We start from the raw sequence: 22,310 nt of genomic DNA on the forward strand, positions 1-22,310 counted from the left end.
TATAGGGAACCGAGGGTGGGATCAGAGTTATTGACTGGCAGGATGAACTCTGGGAAATCCTGGAGAGGTTTTCCTAAAGCAGGTGCTGGTGAGTCTTTAGCACACGGAGCCGGTCGGATCTGCCTCCCCGGGGGTGTAGAAGTCAGGGATGGGTAGGCCGGTGTGCAGCGTCACCTGAAGAAGAAAATAAAACACATTCACACTCCTGTTTTCCTTCCTGCAGGTGGAGCTGTTGAGCCATTTCCCCACCTAAGTGTTTTATCTGGGAGGCATGTTTTTCTTTCATCACAGCACTTACAGTAAGAAAAAACTGGCCGAGAGCAATAAGAAATTCAAAGCTACCAACTGTTGTCGAGTCTTTGAAGTTTCCTCTTTTAAGGTTTAAGCCCCTGAGTCCATATTTGTAAAAGTTAGAAGGGCCGTTTTAATGAATATTAACTGCAGGCGGGATAATTTATTGATCTACAAATAAAACCTGTAGTTTCTGCTTGCAGCATTGCTCACGCAGATGTAAATGAGTCTGATGATTAAATAGCGCCCCCTGTGGTTGGCAGCGACTGAGTGTGTCGACTCAATAATGCATCCTGATCAGTGTCACTAGAACACAATATGTGACCTGATATGTACAAGTATGTAAGCTATTAATAGGAAAATGAATTGATAAATTCACTTTTTGGCCAATTAAAAACTCTTGTTTACTGTAACATTGTATCAAGACGGTATGAAGGCATCAACTGTTTTTTATTACCATTACACTGTCCACTTTCTTTAATTAATAATTCTTATATTTTTTCTTTCACATTTGCCTTCAGGGTTTTAGTTATTCCAGATTTTTTATTTTTTTAAAAATTTTTTGCAGTGTAGCTCACATTCAAATATTCCAACAATAATATGCTTTCGGTACAAATTTGTGCTTAATGACCATGAACACATATTTTTAAGAGCTATTGTTCTAGAGTTACACATTGTGGACGTGCAGAATATTGTTTCCTATGGATCAAGAGACTAAACCACAAGGACACGTGTCTAAATTCAGCTGTAAGCACCTAAATATACAGATGTTTTGCAGTTCACACCTGAAACTACTTTAAATGAAGTGTGCGGCCCCTGTATGTTCAGTAAGGTGTTCTACCTGGACGTTTCGGTTGAGGCTGATGGCGGGGTAGTAGGCTCCTTCCAGGCCTTCGAACGCCACCGGACCCTGCTGCTCATCGTTGACCAGGAAGATGACGATCCCACGTGTGAAGTCCAGCAGGACTCCAATCGTAGCTCCTTTAGCGATGCCTCCGTCCGTCCTGCACAGACACACAGAGAAACATTTACTGACGAGGTAGTCACATGGAAGCAGCGCTGTTTGTAGTAACATCCTGCAGATCACTTCTATGGTAGAAGTCCTCCGAGTATATTTACTAAAATACTGTAAGTAAGTAGAATTTTGAAGTACTTCTACTGTATTTCCATTGGATACCACCTTTGCCACAACATTTCAGAAGCAAATATTGTACTTTTAATTCCACCATAGTCACTTAGTCAGTTTTCAGATTAAGATTTTACATAAAAATTTACAATGAAGATAAAAAACATGACAAATTTTTACATACATAAGCTGCAGCTTCCATTCTTTCTGTTTGGTGACCACTTAAAGAAAAGAAATGCCTTGATATTTGTCAACCAACCAACCATCCAACCAAAACATCAACCAAACAACCAAAACAAAACACCAACCAACCAACCAACCAACCAACCAAAACACCTACCAAAACACCAACCAACCAACCAACCAACCAACCAACCAACCAACCAGCAAACCAACCAACCAACCAACCAACCAACCAACCAACCAACCAACCAAAACACCTACTAAAACACCAACCAACCAACCAACCAAACAAAACACCAACCAACCAAAACACCAAACAACCATCCAACCAAAACATCAACCAAACAACCAAAACATCAACCAGCCAAAGCACCAACCAACCAACCAACCAAAACACCTACCAAAACACCAACCAACCAACCAACCAACCAACCAAAACACCAACCAAACAAAACACCAACCAACCAACCAACCAACCAACCACAGTCGTTGTTCAGTTTCGTCGTTACCTGTTGGTGTGCGAGTTGTTGTGCATGAACCAGGAGCGGTTGTTGTCCACGTACATGGCCCAGGCCTTGTCGTCCTTCCCCAGCATCACGTCCTTCAACACGTCGGCCCGAGCGATGCCAAACGCCGGGTCGGGATGGTTGTCATAGCGATCGACGGTCATTTCCCAGTAATGGACGCCGCGGGAGAAGGCGGAGTTTCCCATGACCACCCGGTCGTCATAGCTGTTGCACGTCACCGTCAGGTTGTCGTTGGAGAAGATGATGTCGGGGTGAGCGGAGGCCGTGTCGAAGGTGAACCAAGCAACTGTAAACAGGAGGAGTTAAACACACACTGTTTGTTTAGTATTTATACACAACCACAGCAGGACCTGATGCAGTGATGATGACTTGACAAACAAAACATGAATCTGGAGGATAAAGGTTCGATGAGGTGAGCTTACACTGTAAAAAATATCTAAGTGGAAGGAACAGTAATATTATGAAAGATAAGAAGAAGATTTAGTATCACTTAGTCGTATTTAATAAGATTAATAATCCTTATATTTACACTATATGACTTAACTTATACTTTAATAAGCTTAATAATTCTTAAAATATCACACCTGTGTCAAGCAGTCTGCAAATCTTAACCGGTGCCTGCTTGGAACAGCAGATTGGGTTTGTGACATTTAGATAAATAAATTATTCATCAGAAAATCTACTAAATAGACTCTTTTGAATACATATTTAACATCTTCTTATGAAAAAAAAAACATGTAATTATTGTCAAGAAAGTTCAGTTCACCCAAAATACGAAAACAAAGTATTTAAAAGAAGAATAAATATTGAACTAACACTTGGCAGGTTGATAGAAAAACAAATAATGATGCTGCACAAGGCGTTTTAACCGATCAGCTGATTGTATGTCATTGTCGGGCTGATTAAACTTTTTACTGCCACGAACACCGCAAACAAAATTCGATTCATGTCTACTGTAAAAATGTATTAAGTCACTGCAAAAACAAAAAACAAAAAATCCTGTAAAGAAAAAAAAAAAGAAAAAACAAAACTTTGAAAAATATTTTCAATAAAGGTGGAATACTGTAAAGTTAAAAAACTGTTTTAAAAAAAGTGTAAAATGACAGCAAATACCAGTAAAGTAATGTTTTAAATACAGTGACAATTGTGTACTTTATTGTCAACTATCAAAAAAATAATAATCTACCATTTTTCAATCCTTCGTTCTTTCAGAAAACTTAAAATATTTGTAAAATAATAAGATTTTTGCTGATTTAAAAGACATTAAAAATACTGGAATTTTATGGTCAAACGCAGTAAAAGAACTAAATACCATTCGTAAAGATATACACTTTTGATGTGAATGTTATTTACAGTTTTACTGTGTTTTGTTTTATATAAAACATGCAAATTAAAGGGTTTGTTTCTGTGATTTTATTGGATATGACCTGCAATTTAATTACATGAGGGATAAGCTTTAAAATAAAGAGAAACTGTTCAAAACATCACAGTTGAAAACATTCATTTTTAACAGTGCAGCACATAAAATTAACGTAATAAATTTAAGCTTTAGGCCCTACAATATTATATATAAATTACAAATGTTCCTGGCTGATTTAAATATTAATATATAAAATTATATAAATGCATACGTGATACCAAGTTACCTGACTAATTTTCAGTATATATTAAGGTTAATGCCCTAAAATATTTTACACGGAAAGCTTAATAAATCATATTAATGACTTTTCTTCCAAGCTATCCTCATAGCTGATGCCGTTAGAGGTTGGTAGAAAAATATTCTTTATTGTACTTCAGGTGAACTGGTTCTTTGATTAACACATCGCTCTCCAAGCTGTTAAATCAAACAACACATTTTGCAATGCTGCTTGACTCAGTGTCGAAAAATACAGCAGTATTTACCTACAGTCTATACAGAGGAATGTTGGGGTTGAACAGGCAGGCGTTGGCAGTTTTTACGGGCTCCACCGGACTTTACTGTCCACTACATGCAGTAAAGTTTCATTACATGACTTAATTTCCCAAAGGGAAGACATTTATTGGAGGCCAGTATTGGACGTTTAATACGTGGAGCCCACAGAGCTGCAAACTGCCCACCTGCTGGTTGGAATGTGAGGACGTCACTGATGGAACAGACAATGGCCTGAAGGGGGATTAGTCTGCAATGAGAGCTGTCCATACCTGTGCCTATAGACTGAATATCGCATGGAGGGAGTCCAGCTGAAATGTGAAATGACGGGGAGGGAGGAAGTAGAGGAAAAAGGAGAAAGAGGGGAGCGAAGCGAAGCCGTGAAGCAGACAGTGGAGAGGAGGGGTCGGGAGGAGAAGGCGAAGGGGGTAAAAAAAAAAAAAAATCGATCAGGGAAGCTGGTTCAGCTCAGCGGGCGAAAGACCAGAGGAAGATCCCCAGATCCTAGAAACGAACCACCGAAGACTTGAACACAACAACAAACAGAAAAGGGAGGGGGTCGCTGTGATTGATAAATTCTTGCTTTCGCTTCTTTCCTGACAGAAATCAAAGCACAGCGCGGCCGTGGGTGAAGGCTGCAAAAACACTGAGTGGTTAGATCCCTTTGTACAGCTGCTGAGTGCTCCCTCTGACAGGTAGGGAGGCTGTCTGGGCCTTTCAGGTCCACTGATGGATGACAAGCTTCCCCATCTATGCACAGCAGCATTAAACTAATGGGAAAGCAAGCACATGGGTGGATTAAACCAGCAGCACACCCTCCAACAGAATCCACGTCCTGCTGCTGCTGCTGCTGCTGCTGCTGGACTCAAATCTTGTAACAGATAAGTTGGAAGCTTTAACTGTTATTATTCACAGCGTTACATTAAATATAAAAGCCACTACAACTCATAATTAACTCAAAAAGTGTGGTTTGCATTTGAAAATCTGCCAAGACAGTGGATCTTAGATTTCTAAGAAGTTTAAAGATGCTTTCGTCTGGCAGCAACAATTTATTATTCCTCAGATCTCCCGGAGTTCAGTTCAGATTTGCCGGCTGTAAAACGAACAAGTTGCTCCCAAAGGTAGACAGAATGTGAGCCAAGACTCTGGTCTGTGAAGCTGTGTGATTATTGTTATTACACCTGTGACAAAGCACCTGCCAGCTGTTTGCCAAAGCACACAACCACGAATCAGACTTATCACAACTTATGGAGGCATCACAATCAAACATCACATCAAATGTACCCGAGACTCTCTAAAGACGAGAACATGCAAAATAAAGTGTGTCATCCAACGTGTCTGGGAACCGAAATCCACCTGAGGAGCAAAGATACGGAGGCAAACACGTGGCAGGTGCAGAGAGTATCTAAAAATGGATGCTGGTGTTTCTTGTGACAACATAATTTCCATGTAGTCGCTTATGATATTCTAGAGTGTGTTTTGCTTCCACTCTCTCTGTTTTGCCCGTCAGTTACAGCCTTTTTAACATGTTTGCATGCCATTTGCCTTTTTTTATTTTGACTGTTTGGACTGAGCAACCTGCTGGCGAAGCTCTTCTGAACCTGCCTGCATCTGAGTCTGCAACCTGCAAAACTGAGCTTATTGGATCGATGTTGATGTTTGGGAGTCAGAAAATTTTGATAATGATACAGGCCTGGGCAATAAAACGAAATTAGAAAATGGTTTAACCGGATACATCTGACGCAAACCAGCATGATCACTCCTTTATCCTCATCTATTTGTTTTTGTGTGTGTACAATTACTTATACATGTTTTGTGTTAACGATATAATTAAATCTCAGGTACCTTCGAAAATAAAGTCTAAAGTGGCTAAATTCAAGCTAAGCTGGTTGACTTCAAAATAAACCTTTTGTGCTCTGATCTCTAATTGTCAGAAACTTTCAATATCGACTGAAATAAAACATTTTATTGTCACAGATTTGTCATCTATAGTTTATTGCCTTGTACTATGATGCTATTTTGGCTGCTAGAATTTTTATTTTAATAATAACCACGAGATGTATCCCTATCAAATTTGTATTTGCATCCCATTTTTAATATCTTCTGCTAACGTTTTCTTAGCTAATACACGCCTCAAGTATTGTAGATTAGCTATAGCAGGAGCCTCTTACTGTTTAATACTGTAGTGACCAGAGGAGGTGGCATAAGTGTTGGCAAGCAGGGGCATTGTGGGGGTTTTCCTAGTGACAAGCAGGTCTTCTGTGAGGCTTGATGACCTCCAGCTGACATGTTTGTATTAAATTTAGGTTGAAATCAGCAAGAACATCATTCCTGTAAGTCTTTGGGTGAAACAATAGCAGCTTTCAGGGTCTGTAGTATGTCTGTTTTCGTTGTTAATGAATTACTTATTGATGCTGCACATATTAAGGAAATATTCAAATTCACTTCAGTGACAGCGGGTGGAAACGAGGGATTGGGCTTCGGTTCTTGGCTAAAAATAGTCTCGACTGGCTTCTAACCTGATCTAAGGATTGAGCTCAAGACATTAAAGTAACTACGTAATGTAAACATGCTGTCTTGATAAGGATCACTTGGAGCTTTTATGTGAACGACTGTATTTGAGCAAATTATTTCACAGCCTGCATATAAAGATGGACGACTTGAAAGCTCCACAGAAGTGAAGGCAAAATAGAAAGGTTTTGTTTGCAGCATCTATTTCTGCAATATTTTGGCTTCACTTTTGTACAGTGGGAGGAAATGATGACGCTTTGTCCGGCTTTATATACAGTCTGTGGTGAAAATCTAATATTCAGTGTCACTGGTGTACAAACTATTAAAAGGAGACAGTGTGTGCATTGGCATTGATGCATCTGCAATAAGCTAATATTGGCATATACGTGGGCGGTGATGCTGTGCAATATATAGATACAGATATAAAGTTTTCTTGCTAAGGAACTGATACATGTGAGTCCAGCTGAGTCACTGAAGAAGCACTAATGAGTCTGTTTTTTCTTGCAGACACTGACTTGGGAGTCTTGGCTCTTTCTGGATTCTAACTTTGCGAACACATACTGACTGAGCGTCCGGGATCAGAGGAATAAACGGATGAATTCTGTTTTTCTCCTCTAAGATGTAGAGTCACGACGTACTCTCAGAGGTCTGCATGATCAGAGTCTTGCTGTACTGGCCCACTCCGCTGGCGTTGAAGGCCTTCACTCTGGACTTGTACGTGCTGTGGAAGTGGAGTCCGTCCACCGTGCAGATGGTCTCCGTCCCCACGTACACTTCCTGTAAAACACACATTGAAGTCCTGTTAAACCGGCGGATGCATCACGTGCGTAACTATGACACCCAGCAGCCCTGTTTGTCGAACCCGGCAGCGTCTGAAGGAGTGACCTGATCGGATGTGGCGGTGAGGGCAATAAGTGAGAGTTTGTACAACTGAGCGTGGGAGCAGCAGCCCACACCGGAGTATAAATAGACACGAGGACACAAACTCGCCGAGCTCAGTGTGAAGCTGCGTTGGAGAAACTCAATGAGTCAGAGCGAGAGTAGAGGAGGAAGGGAAAACTTCCCTCGCAATTTGGGAAAATTGTTTTTTTGGCAAAGTGCTGCATCCGACACAGGTATGGCACAAAATAAAAAAAGGTTGAAAGCTCCAAAACGTGCTCCAGGACGCTCTATATTGGGTTTTTTTCAGGGCACTTGGAAAAATGTTGTACATGCTGATTCTATTTTTTAAAGATTCGTAAAAATAAATCAAAGAATTTCAACTGTTTTCATTTGTGTAGAATTTATGGCATTATAACTTTGTTATCTTGAACAAAATACCATTTTAAGTTATTTCTCCTTTAGCCAACGCTGTGTGGTTTCAGAATCAGAATCAGAAATACCTCATTGATCACGAGAGGAAATAGCTTTCTGTTACAGATGCTCCCATTCAAAAGTCTTAAAAGAAGTAGGAAAGTATAATATATATAAACACAAGTATTAATATGACATAAAATATATCTAAACACAAAACATAAATGTACATTCTGCTCTTGTATATGTATATACAGTGTAATAATAATACTACCATTATTATTCCATAGAGATGCAGGACTTTATAATGAAAATGAACCCACAGTGAGTAAAAATGTAACAGTAGCAAAAAAAACCCCAACAATGAGTTAAACATGCAACCTGAACTTTCTGTGTGCATTTCTACCAATTTAATACAATTATTACAGACAAAAGGGTCTACTTTTTACAGTTTTTGGTGTACTACTCCTTTACATCTATCGCTTTTTGCAATGAGTTCTTGAAACTCACTCACATTCTTCTTATCCAAGTAGTGGATCCATAACTGTTCACTGATTCCTGCTTTCAAAGAGCTCAAAACACTCTTAGACATGTAGAAGAGGTCAGTTACAAGCCTGAATTCCCAGAAGAAGAAACTCATCATAAAAGTTGTAAAACGAGCTCCAAGATGCTCTATATTGGAAAATGTTGATTCATTTTTTCTTCTTTTATACGTCTGTTTTCATTTTCATAATTATAATTTAAGGCACTATAACTTTATCTTGTACAAAAGGCAATTAAGTTTCCTCTACTTAAACCAACACTGTGTGGTTTCTATAGAGCCATAGGACTTCATATGGAACATGAACCCACAGTGAGTAAAAATGTGACAGCAGCAAAAAACGGCCAACAATTGTTAAACATGCAACTTGAACTTTCTGCTTGCATTTCCACCAATGTAATACAATTATGAAGGACAAAAGAATGTACTTTTTACAGTTTGTAGTGTACTAGTCCTTTACATCAATTGTTCCTCGCCATTAGTTCTTGAAACTCACTCACATCTTGTCCAGGTGTTGGATCCATAACTACACACTGATTCCTGCCTTCAAAGTGCTCAAACACTTTCAGAAAAGTTCAGTTTCAAGCCTGAATTGCCGATCCCAGAGGAAGAAACTCATCATAAAAGTTCCAAAACATGCTCCAAGATGCTCTGTATTGTGTTTTTTCTGGTGTAAATCACAGGTTAACAGTGAAGAGTCTCCAAGCTGGAGCACAATTTGGCATCGACCGCCCACCAATTAGCAGTTGGTGGATACAGTTGGCGAATCAGTTGGCAGATAGCACGCAAATGATCACCCTCTTACGGAATGGTTGTAATTAAGACGGAGCGATGAAACAGACAATTACAGAACCCGAAATGAACTCAAAGGGTGAGAGATTACGAGCAGCTGGTTTGAGCTAACAAGCCGGAGAGAGGAGAGTAAAATGGCTCGAGGTCACTGGCTGCGTTTTCCTAAATTAAAACACAGGATGCTTCGACAAACAGCTGCCGGACCAGCCGCGTTTCACAGGCAGCGTAGAGTTCAACCCTTTTCTGTCTCTTCACACGCTGGTAAAGTTACCGAACCTACATTTACGAGGCTACCGGTGCACAGCAGGCATCAAAAAGTCCAATATTTTGATTATTATCTCACATTTTGGGTGAAAAGCTCCAGTTACTGCCATCAAGCCACTTTAATTATGCTGCCCCAGCTGCTCAGACGAACAACAGCTAGAGCCTATGTTGGGTTATGAAAGGATGGTAGCAGTTTGACAGAGAGGAAAGACTGAAATATGGGGGATCATCTGAGTGTTTGGTGTTTGTTTTTTTAATTTTCGAGGCCTACCATCTCGTCTTAGCTCGGCAAGTTACATAACAGTTTGAAAACTCATTTTCTCCTGTCGTAATAGGATGTTAAAAACACTGTTTTCTAAAGTTAGAAACTCATATTCATCCGGAATTCCCATCAAGTCATCAGGATTTAGCCAAACTGGAACCACAATCTGTTAAAACGACACCGGTGCAGTCGTGATGACAATGAAGATTGAATGTTAGAGAGAACAAGATTCCAGAGTTTAAACCTCTGAACCCCCAAACCTGCCAACTGGTTTAAAAGGCATGCCTGACAATTAAAAGTTTGACAGAATTACACCTTTTATCAGAGCCAGAAATGATACAAATAGAAAGAATAATCAGATTTTCAAGTTTGGAAAAAGTAACAAAATCGCAGCTTAAACTTGTGATATTTCATCCAAATCACTTTATTCAATATGTTTTATTTTAAAAATTCCCCTAAAATGAACCATTTGCCAAATTCTGGAAAAAACAAAAAATTCTGTGCTCCTTGTCGAAACCATAAAGCTATTAGTGACTAAGCTACGGTTAACAGTTACAAGACAAAAATTCAAGGAGTACTCGGCTGAACTGCAGGCTGTGTTCACACAGAGCAGAGAGGACACAAGTATGGAAACAAATAAAAATGTAAAATAGCAAAATACCTATAATATGTAGAGTTACCATTTTTTCCAGTATTGGTAACACCTGTGGGCACTAAATACAATTTAGATTTTTTCTTTTATTTTCTTATTTATGGCGTTATGGCTTTGTCATTCTGCACAGAAGCTCTCTCTGTTTCCAGTCATGGTTGTGTTGTTTCTATAGAGGTGCAGGACTTCAGATTGCAGTGAAAAATGAACCCACAGTGAGTAAAAATGCACAACAATGGCCACAAATTTAACTGAATTAAGGTGTTCTCTTTGTGGTGTACCATTCCTTTACATTGCCATGAGTTCTTAAACCTCACATCCTTCTTGTTCAGGTGGTGGATCCATAACTATACCTTGATTCCTGCTTTCAAAGAGCCAAAAACTTTCTTTCTGGCCATTTTCTTCCTGTTTGTCCAGAAGAAGAAACCCTGTCTTTCCTAATTTACCGTCTTCATAGCGAGACACAGATCTAACAACAAAAGAAGTCTTGTTCTTCCCTCTGTTCTACTCAACATGACTTTCTTCTTTCCCTCTCTGTGCCGAAACTGTGAAGTCTCAGCCTCGGGGGGTTTGTCGGATTTAAAGAGCAAAATGGCATTTTTCCCTCCAATTTAAGAAACACGACTCATTTGTTTCACACTAATAAAAGATGATTTAAAATCCTTGGCTGGAAGCTACGTCCCAAATGTTAACATGACTTGAAGAAACTCTCCCAGACTGACTTTGAGGGCGAGCGTACGGAGGTTTAGAGTTCAGACACAGATATCCTCGGCCATTGTGCTTGTATTGTATAAGGAGGTATAAGTTGCTGTCGTAACAAAGCAGGGATCTCAGCGTATAGAAAGCCGGGGAGGGTCTCTGTGAGGATGGATTACACGCTGAGGGTATGAAGGCCGCTTTGATGCCGGATCACGCTTCCTGCAGGATCATCCCGGCCGACAGCTGCCTCACAGGCCCTTTTTCCTGACGGCGTGTCATTCAGCGCCCGTCACATGACCTGGGCCGAGCAGTATGGCCGCCACACGGGGGGATTTCAGCTACAAAACGCCGCTTTCACATCCCCGCCTGGCTGAGCTGGCACCGTATGAACGAGCCATTGTTGAAGCTGAGGGAGGGGGCGTCCCGTAAAGGTGAGTTATTACTCGAGTTGTTTTTTTTTTTTTCACTTTTTGTTTTGTGTCCTGCGTGTAAATCTCACAAAAGTTCCTATCTAGAGGCAAAATAATGTCGTCGTTTATTACGGTAAAGGGATAAATCCCGGCTTGTGTGGAGAAAAAAACGGTACCTGCGGGGCGGACACCTACCCTGAACGGACCCCCGTTCCCGTCGTCCAGCTCCAGGATGTACCCGTCCACGGCGATGGTGGAGAGCGGCGGCTGTTTCCATGACAACGTGGCGCTGTTGTTCTGAGTGCAGCATTCCTCCAGCTGGAGCATCGGAGCAGCTGGGACTGAGGAGGGGAGGAAAACCAGGCCAGATTACAGCCCCGCTGATATGAAAAGACGATCACGCTCGCCCGCACGTGCACACACACACACACGCACGTGCACACTCCCCAGCGTGGTATGACTCTGCAGATGTGCTCATTATTTATCACTTAATCATAAAACTATTAAAAGCTTCCCACTTCTGTCACTTTTTGTGTCATTTACAGGATATTTTGGGAAACACCTGCAGAAAATAATACATCTTCTTAAGCACTTGGACATCCAGTCATCCCAATGTCGAGCAACGGAACCAATAAAGACAATTAACAATAAGAGCTGCATTGACATTTAAGGTGTTTTGGCTGATTCAAGCAAGATTCCACCTTAAAAGCTGCTGCTGGTTGCCTTTCAGCAGCACAGTGAATTATTCATTTATTTATTTTCCACTGGTTTATACGTTAATCAGCAAAGATGAAAAGGCAGCAAAATACAGTTCTCTCTCTCTCTTGTTTTTGTAACAGCTTAAAAGGGAATACTAATAATAAAAATAAAACAACTTCAAAGTCATTCAAAGCCCTGCTTCATGTTTCTATTAACTATTAATGCTGAAGTCCATTAATGTTGGGCTTTAAAGTCGGGTTGCAACGCGTTTATTTACAAAAAAGTGTCTCAATTAGGCTGTTGGCTTGTAGTGGGACGAATTATACTGAAACAATATTTTAAATGGGAGCAATAAGCTGTTCTTGTTGTAAATAAACAGTTGCAACATGTTGATTTTATGAACTACTCATAAATTTGCCACTGTAGGACCTGTAGTTTTATAACCATTGAAATAAACCCCAATTTAACTCAACACACGTGTCAGAAGTGTGCTCCGGTACTGGGACAAACTGGATGGAAACATCTATTCACGTGTCCAACATGTGCCCGAGCTTCTCGATATATCTTTGTGATTTAGAAATCCAAAGAGGTCACCGCAAGCAAGAACAAGCTGCCTCTAAATTGCGACTGCAAACTCCAGGGAGTGCTGTCACAGAAAAAGAAGGGCGCTCCCAAACATTAGTGTCCATCTTTTTTTTTAGTACACTCATAAATATCATAATAAAAGTAGGTTTTTTCCGCTCATATTTTACAGACAGCAACCTCAGTGCAGATCAGGACATGCAGCTTTGCTCGAGGGCGCTTCAGTGTGGCTGATATCGGCTCTTAAAGGGAAACAAACATGCCTCTTTGTGTTTTACCTTTCATCTGTACAAAGTCCAGCTGGTGGATGGTCTGCAGGAGTGGTCCGCTGTCCAGAGTGAGGTCAAAGTCACTGGTCATCCTCGGGGTGAGCGTTCCCTTCCCCCACTGGCTTTCCGTCATGTGGACCCTCCGGATCAAAGCATCGGAGATCTGAGGGGGACAAAATCATCCACAGTTAGATGTCTGACGGGAACCGACATCTGACTGGAGCCACAAAATCAAAGGATCACATCATCTGCATAAGAGATGATCCAGTTTTTTTGTTTGCTCCTGATCCGATCCGAGTCATTTAATATTTAGTATACACTGAGACTATTTTCTGAGATAACTTGAAGAATTGTAGATTAGCTGTAGTACCTGCTTGTGCCACCAGGTGGAGACTCGGTTGGCAAGCAGAGAGCATCGTGGGGGTTTAGCTCTCAAAGGAGTGCAGGGATAAAGACTTCTGTAGGTTATAGCTGGTAAAGGAGCACGATGATTCAGACTTCTATAAACCTTACTGATGTCAGGCCAGCAAACAAGTGTGAAGTTTGTACAGTGAACCCACATCCCTACAAAATATCTTATGATTGACTTCAGTAAACAAACCAGATTGAAATGTATGGAGTTTCATGAGCAACAATCCTGTCAGCTTGCAGAGTGGGGCTTTCTGGATCAGTTATCTTCTTTGTGAAAAGGCTAACTAAAAAACTTGCAAATACAGTACGTCACAAACATTTCTGCAAATATTTTATTCTATCTTTTCACGCGACAACACCGAAGAAATGACACTTTGCAACAATGTAAAGTAGTCAGTGTACAGCTCGTAAAACAGTGTAAATTTACTGTCCCCTCAAAATAACTCAATACATTAATGTCTAAACCGCTGGCAACAAAAGGGAGTACACCCCTAAGTGAAAGTGTCCAAATTGGGTCTGTCCATCCCCGGTGTCATGTGACTCATTAGTGTTACAAGCACTCAGGTGTGAGTGGGGAGCAGGTGTGTTAAATTTGGTGTTATTGCTCTCACACTGGTCACTGGAAGTGCAACATGGCACCTCATGAAACTCTCTAAGGATCTGAAATAAAGAATTGTTGCTCTACATAAAGATGGCCTCGGCTATAAGAAGATTGCCAACACACTGAAACTGAGCAGCAGCACAGAGGCCAAGACAATACAGCGGTTCAACAGGACAGGTTCCACTCAGAACAGGCATAGCTACAGTGACGTAGTGTATGTAACTCTGATGCACAGAGGGGAGTATTTCCAGGTTTAATCAATGACTGGAGAGCAACTTAAAGGGTTCACAAGCCAAGAACTGGTGCTTGAGGCAACATTTTCCATCATTATTTGCAGGTTGAACAAGGTTGAGCTGTAGCTTCTAGTAATAAAAATAGACTCATGATATGAATCTTACCTGCAGGAAACCACTGGGGTCATTTTCCTTGATGACCTCCAAACAGTACTCCATCAGTCCTGTGGTCTGACGCAGCTTCACCGTACAGTGGGAGATCTGATCCCGCACAACCTGCAAAATAAGATTAAAGGGATGATTTCAGACACGGACAAAGGGAAAGAACCGCGAGTGTTGCAAGTTATACAACAACAAGAAGCACAGGAAGGTCAACTATATGTTAATCATCGTTCTTTTCTTTTAATCACACGGGAGAGGAATTGACATCAAGATGGTTTAAGACAGTCTGTAGATAATATTATAGCAAAACAGAAGAGGACAGAGAAAGGCTGCAGGGGAAATTAAAGAGGAATACATTTGCAGGAAGAAGTACACTGTTAAAAAAAAATGGTCAAAACGTGGCAGGAAAGGTGTCAGAAAAAATATTTTTAAAAATTCCCATGACATTCAAAAACTGTCAAAACAGTAAAGACAATGGTACATATTGGTAAGAAATACATATTTTTTTTAGCCGATTTAAATACAAGAAAACTATTATTTTACAGTCACATATTATTAAAAAAATAATATTTGCATAAATACAGATTTTTGATTCATTATGGACATTAGTCACAGTTTCAGGCTGTTTTTTAATTAGTTTTTTACTCTCCACATGTAAATTAATACGATTTTGGGTGATTTTATTCAATATTTTTTGTAATTTAAAAAATGATTTACAATTTTATCAATCCTTAAAACACATGGATTATTTTACATAACATTACATATTTTACATAATTATTTTCTAATTTAAATAGTTATTTTTAAAAACTGTTTTATTTTTTACTGTCAACATGTAAATTATTCCGTTTTTGAGGTACTTTTACTTGATATTATCTGTAATTAACCAAAACTGGGGAAATCTGTAAAATAACAGTTTGTAATATACATATTTTTTTCTTTTAACTAACAGCTAATATCTGTAAAATACTTTATGCCGTTTACAAACTGAAAAAATGGATAGAAGAACTAATTAGTATTTGTAAAAATATAGATTTTTGATGTGGGGTTTATTTACAGTTAGTTTTTTTCTGTGATTTTCTACTAGTTATTATGTATAATCAACAAACGAGAAATTCTGTAAAATAACAGCAAATTGTTCAACTAGAAACATAAACATGATAAACGAGGGAGGAAGAGAGACAAAGGTAAATAGAAGGACAGATGGATGCAGACGGAGAAAATGACAACGTAAAAATGGCGACATTGACAAGGAGCAGAGACAGAAAAGGGCAGAGAAGCAGCGAAGGGAGGCGTCTGGCAAACACAGATTAAACAAAGCTGTTAATGGATGAAGAGCAGCAGAATGAGGCGACCGGGAGGAATACCAATAATGAGATTAGCGGCGGGATTGTCAAAGTGATTGATTGAGTAATTTGTCCTCTTGAGGCACAGATTGAGGGAGGAAGAGGAGGCCGGCGGGAACGTCGGCGGCTGATCCTGTTATTGACGTGAACGGAACCAAAGTGACATTTTGTTTTCACACTCCGGCCGAGCGAACAGTCAGCACGAGTTACATCAGAGGCTTCCGGGTGAGACGACGCCGCTCCAAGTGGTGACATTTCACTCTGAGTACGAGATACTTAGAAGTTCTTGCATTTTCTGCACGCAAGTCATCGATTTGTTGTCTCTAAAAACTCATCTGACATTAAAAGAATCAGTCTAATGTGTTGATTGGGAGCAGTCTTGCATGAATAACAGAAACCCTCCTTTCTGCACAAGTACTTGGATATTTCATGGAGATCCCCCGTCTCTTGCTGTCACCACTGATGTCCACGGCCCTCCTTTTTTTTTTTTTGCAACACAGTGAAGTAAATGAAGGTGGTGGACCGAGGGTTGCTAGGAAACAGAAACTTCACTGCTGCTGTCTGAGGTTCTCCAAGGCTGAGCGGAGAGGAAAATCCTTCCTGCAGACCGACAGCGAACACGAAGATGATGATTTACTGATGACTGCAGTCAGAGCACGTCAATATGCGAGTACAGTCGCACCCAGAAACACGATTACATTCTGATTTATCGGCTTGGCGCTGCTGCAATCGACACGAGGAATAAATATTCACGCTTTATTTACTGCGATCATTAACGAAAACCGTAACAGAGGAAGACGAAGAGAACTTAGAGTACAAGTAGCTGCTTTAAACGTTGCACCATTTCAGGGTTGGAATCTGTTCAGAGCATGAAAGATGATTTCAGGATTGCGGGACAATACAGATAAAACTGTAGAGATAAAACTTTATGTATTTATTGTGATATTGAAATTTTCTTTTATATATGTAGCTTAATTGCACCTGATGCAACAGTTTTGTGAGCCCAAAAATGTCATCAAGCACATGTGGGAACTAATAAATAATGTTTGAGCTCAACAAAATATTAGGGGTGGGACTTCAGCGTGTTAATTAACGTGAAAATAACGTGTTAAAGTCCCACCCCTAATAAACTTTAAAGCGTTAATTACGATTAATTAACTACAACAAAAATAATATATAATATAATAATAATCGCTAAAAAACGATTAACGCATTTAATCGTAGTTTGCATCCAGACACTGATGCACAAGATGCGTCAACGCTACGCTAGCAGCAACAAACATGGAGGAATCTGATGAGAGCGCATCGCTCGGACTGATGGAGGGTAAGTTTCATTTTAAAAAACTGCCTCATGGAAACCTTGACAAGAGCATGGTTTTGTGCAACTTGTGCAAAAAAGAATTTGCATCCCACTGAAGCACATCAAGCTGACGGTACCACCTGAATGCAAAGCATGTTGTAGCGAGCACAGGAACCGCCGGAGCTGTTGGCGTTAGCAGTCCTGGATAGCGACAGATTTCTCTAATGCGCTATTTTGGTTGTAATTATTTAATCGTAATTAATGCGTTAAAATCCCACCCCTACAAAATCTAACAAATTTAAAATAAAGAAATAAATAAAATGCAACATTTTGCATCATTTTTCATGAAGTTATGTTCAACCAACCATCTACATAGAGTTAGGGTGATTAAGTTTTTCTTTCACAATCAAAAGTATTGTTCATTACCACTTGTTTAATGAGTGGCAGCATAAACGCACATTTTTAAGTTAACTATTCATAACAAATTAAGTAGTTCCAACTAGTACTTCCATGTTATTTGAAGGGACATTTTTGCAGGGAAGCGGTAAAAGAATAAAAAATGTAAAATGTAACCAAGTGTTAAGACGTATGCAGGTTTGCATGTACTTTTTAACGTGGACATGATGTCATAAAATGCTTCGAAAATGCAAATTTCAACTTGAAAAAACTGCATTCTTTGTGTGTGTGTTGGAATTTATTAGTCTGCAAGTTGAGGGCATCAAATCAAGTGTGTTTATTTTACTTTAAGTCCCATTATTTAGCATTTAGAGGCAGCACATAAACATTTAATGTAGTACACTGATATTTAGGTGTTTATGAATGCAGATATTTTCTATAGTTTCAACTGTGTCATTCATTGCTGTGTACATTATCCTGCAGCTGGGAAACAGATGTTAAAATCCCTAAATCACTACTTATATGTGCTCAACACTACTTTATAAAGCATTATAAAGCCATTTATTAAATGTTTATATGGTGCAAATGAAAGCTAACATCATGAAAACTGAAATCAAAGCTTCTGTGTTTCACTTTTTATCTGCTGCAAACACCAGGGAAGGTAAATTTAAGCCAAGCCTGCAGATAAGTCAATCATGTTTAGCCCAAGTTTCAGGCTCACTGCCAGAATATCTGCTGTTCTGCATCCCTCTGGGAGGACGGGCTGCAGGAATGACTGAACGGTTGCTAAGCCTCGGCCCATTCCTACTTAGGCAGTGTGGACTTGAATGAACCGAATATTAAACTACAGCTCTGAGGTGCAGAAAAATGAAAACTAACAGCAGCTTTGTCTGAACTCCAAGTAAATTCATGTTTATGGGGATGCATATTCCCCCTTCTTTTTTGCTGAAATCAATCAGCCAGATGACCGTGTTCAACCTCTGGCCGTACAGTGGATGGAGATTTCAACTCCACGCTTTGATGCTTTGGTCTATATTTCTGTGGCTGAGGGCCAAACCGTCCCTGCTGTGTCAACCCTGGAACATCCACACCCCTGCAGTGGCCTGGCAGGACTCCAGGAAGAGCTGCTTGCTGCTGTCGCTGCCTGTTTAACAATCGCCTCGCTGTCCCTCCTCTGCATGCACAATCTCCTGATTCACAGATGCATACAGAAGCTGCAGGAAAAACAACAGAATCGCCCCTTTCATCGCATCCTGTCCTCCTCTCCGTGGTCCTGAGTTCGCTGCAGCTTCTCTCAGCATTCCAGTCATCTCCTCCTGAAATCTGCTTCAAATCAGCTTCCCAATAAGACGTCAAAGCTGCCGCCGGCGATACCGCTCCGCCAGATGATCGCTGGATAATCAGCGCACGGAAGACGGCGGCGGAGGGGAAATTTGGCATCTTGATGAGAGTTGTGAGAAATTAATTGAGAAGCGGAAAGAGACGGTGAGATGAGGCGGATAAACAGAGTGCAGGACGGTGGTGGAGGGCAGAGTCGGCTGTGAAAAGTGGGCCACGGATTCTGCACGAGAGGAAGCAAACTGTGTCCTCTCAGACTCGGGTAGCCGTCACGGTGATCAAGCACTACCGTCACAGTGCTGCTAGAAAACATGCAGCAGTGTGTCCCTTTACAGTCACCGCTCATGTCTGTCACGGCATGTTTAACTTCTTGTCATGTGCAAAAATGCAGATTCAATACAACATGTTTCAGTTTTACATAAAAAAATTTGCAATCACTGATTTTTTTTGGCCACTTGCAGGTTGCAGAAACTCAACGAAGTCCATATCTGCATCTTCATTTTAAGCTGAATGCAAGTCCAAAATCCACTTTTAATGATTCACTCCATTCACCAGCTTGTTGCTAACCGTGTCTGCCTATTGTTTGTCGCTAAGAAAGTAGTGCACAGTGGGGTTTTCTTTGGAGATTCAGAGAAAGACAGCTAAGAAAAATGGGCAGAAACCTACTATAAAGGCAGGAGGAGCAGCAGATTGAGGAGTGAATGGGGCCATTGTTTTCCTGTTGTCATTTTGCTTCATTGTTATAATAAAAATAGAGATTAGAGGCGCTTTAAAGCTGCCGGTTGTACAACCGAAACAATGGGTTATTAAAAGACGCCACAGAGCTGAAATACAGTCAGAGGATGACTCTGTGATGCCGTTCACGTGGCACATTTGATCCAACGTTAATCACAGCGATAACATAGAAATACTGGTTGTAGCAGCTTTGAAGATTTGAAGCAACACTGACGGGAACCAAACATGGCAGAATGTTTAAAAAGGGGACAATATTAGTGATATACCCGTCTGATACCAAAAAAAAAAACAGGTTGGCTGTTGCTGATACTTGTTGTGTTACTTTCTCAGGCATCTCATCTACAACTAGTACAAAAAGTAGATTCATAGCTAGTCTGATGGTGAATTCATGGTTTCCTCATTTCTGTATGTTGACTAATGTAGACTTTGAGACATGCACACGATTCTATTCATTCTGCAACTGAAACACAACTGCTGCTTGCTGCTTAACGCAAACTCATGCTTTCCTAAATTTGGCATAAATGTCGTCATCCATCCCAATTCATAAGAGTCCATCATCCAATATTTGCAACCACGCAGACTTTCCATCGACAAGCACAACGACTGGACAGGAAAACCGGTGGTGCTTAAAGAAAATGTTTGGTCTGACCTGGACGTAGCTACCGTGACGTCACCCGTTGGTTTCTGCACTGAGAAAATGAAGCCAGGATTTTGCTACTTCCTGGTTGACATCTTGGATTTTTGGAGCCAGTGACACAAAAATCGTCGGAGGGGGGCAGAGCCATAGGAGCAGCGATTGGTCAGACGGATTGAGAGGCGGGCCCTCTCTGCCCCGCCCACATTTACCGCCTTCTGCTCGCTTCGTCTGTATCGTCGCTGCCGACTGTCAATCAAGCCAGCCACGCCCCTTGCCCCGCAAAATGTTGATGATTTTTAAAAAATTCAGTATTGATTTATTTTCAGATTGGCCACCTGATCTCTGACTATGAAAACTAACAAATAAATCCTGAGCTGGAGGAATGCAGTATTTCATGATCTGTGATCACTTCTTTTCCAGTACATGTCTATGAGAGCCAGGGCTTTTTGGAGCCAGGACTAGTGGACGTAGTGATGTTGCAGGTTTTTGACACTTCCGGTTTGGCTTCATTTTCAGGGCCGGTTGCTACGTCCATCTTTTATACAGTCTATGGGTCTGACAAGAGACTGTACGTGGAAATTATCCATCAACCACATCTTTATAATTCATAAATACCAGTTGTAATTGAAATAATCCACAGCATGACTTTGCAGGAACTTTGTGTTTGAACTCCATTGATGGAGCCCAAACACAGTGTGAAGTCCTAAATTCTCCAGAAATCCTGTGCTATGTTAACAACTGGTTACAGATTGGGCTGTAGCACCACGTCAATGTGATTATACCCAACAGTGGGCATCCATAGCACAGGATACCTGGAGAACTCAGGACTTCCTACTGCGTTTGGGCTCCGTCGATGGAAAGTACGTGCAAATCAAAGCGTCTACTTCAATTACAACGCTTTTCATGATGAGTTCTGAGGGTGTGGATGACGAGTACAGCCACTTCTCATAGCAACAATTTGTTCGTTTGCCTGGTACATGTGCAGTCGGCATGCTTGCAGTGCCAATCTGAACAGACCCTTGCAGACTTGGGTGCGCACCTCAACATAAGCGGCACCCACTAACTTTAAAAAGAAAACAAGTTTTGTACATATATTGGCCGCACGTTGTAACATGAGATATTTATACAGAAAGATTTTTGAAACTTTTTGTTAAATACGTACCGGTAACGTACACAAATACATAAATGCTTTTTTTCCAAACAATGCCTGTAACACGGCTGGTTGAACAAATAAAAACTACAGCATCCTACCAGGAAAAGTCATTGATCGCTATCTTCATCTTCCTTCTGCACTAAAACCACTAAAGTTTTCAGTGTTGGAATTGAACAGCCTCACAATTACTTGGTCACACACTTCCTCAGTCTGTCTTTCATCGTCGCTCTCAATGTCACTTTTGTCTTGAGGCAAATTAGTAAAACTTATAAAAATCCATAAATTAGCCGCATCATCGTTTAAGCTGCAGTGTTCAAAGTGTGTTAAAAAAGTAGCGGCTTATAGTCTGGAGATTACAGTACATGTTATTGTGAAGAGGTGGAAACCATGAACTGGTTCTGAAGTCAGTAAAAGGTGGTTCGGCTGGTTCTTCCTAATTCAAGCTGTAACCAGGTGTTTGCTGTTAGAGCATCAACACCGTGGACCAGTCTGTAACATCTTTAGCATCGTCTAAACCTCTTCTTAAATCATTCTTTTATTAAAGGCCTTTATGGACGCTGGGTTTTATTATTGATTTTTTGCCTTCTGTTTTATGATCTGATTGTCTTTATGATATCGACTTTTTTTATGATTCCATATCTGTCCCGATATTTCAGCATCATGCGGCGTGTCATCTGGCGTGCTGCACTGTGAGCGAGCATGCAGGTCCTGCCACCTCTCTGTGAAACACATTTCCTCCGTCTATCTGTAGTTTCTGTAGTAATTATTAGGCCACTGCGGCACTGTTGGCCTCGTAAGATCCTGTGGCTGCAGTCTCCTCACCTGCCCTCCTACAGCAGCACAGAGGACACAGCCGGGGTGAGGGTTTGACAGATGGGAAGTGCATGAAGATGATTTAACGACACCGACAAGAAACACAGAGGGAAGTGGAATATAAAGATGAGATAAGGAGAGACTTTTGTGGAAAGAAAGACGAACGTTGAAGGAGGCG

At 40.6% G+C, this 22,310-nt stretch overlaps 1 protein-coding gene across 1 annotated transcript in view; it reads right to left on the reverse strand.

The window, feature by feature from the left end:
- Positions 1 to 47: 47 nt before the first annotated feature.
- trim9 (tripartite motif containing 9) overlaps positions 48 to 22,310 on the reverse strand; it is a 57,832-nt gene continuing 35,569 nt past the window's right edge. Inside the window, exons 4-10 of the mRNA XM_008300080.1 lie at positions 14,418 to 14,528; positions 13,017 to 13,170; positions 11,653 to 11,798; positions 7,186 to 7,324; positions 2,110 to 2,413; positions 1,133 to 1,295; positions 48 to 174 (exon numbers count right to left, since the gene is read on the reverse strand). Coding sequence (XP_008298302.1) covers positions 97 to 174; positions 1,133 to 1,295; positions 2,110 to 2,413; positions 7,186 to 7,324; positions 11,653 to 11,798; positions 13,017 to 13,170; positions 14,418 to 14,528 — 1,095 coding nt within the window. The 3' untranslated portion in view covers positions 48 to 96. The remainder of the gene's footprint in view (positions 175 to 1,132; positions 1,296 to 2,109; positions 2,414 to 7,185; positions 7,325 to 11,652; positions 11,799 to 13,016; positions 13,171 to 14,417; positions 14,529 to 22,310) is intronic.

This window comes from Stegastes partitus, unplaced genomic scaffold (genome assembly GCF_000690725.1).
Source record: "Stegastes partitus isolate 25-593 unplaced genomic scaffold, Stegastes_partitus-1.0.2 Scaffold1496, whole genome shotgun sequence".
NCBI lineage: Eukaryota > Metazoa > Chordata > Actinopteri > Pomacentridae > Stegastes > Stegastes partitus.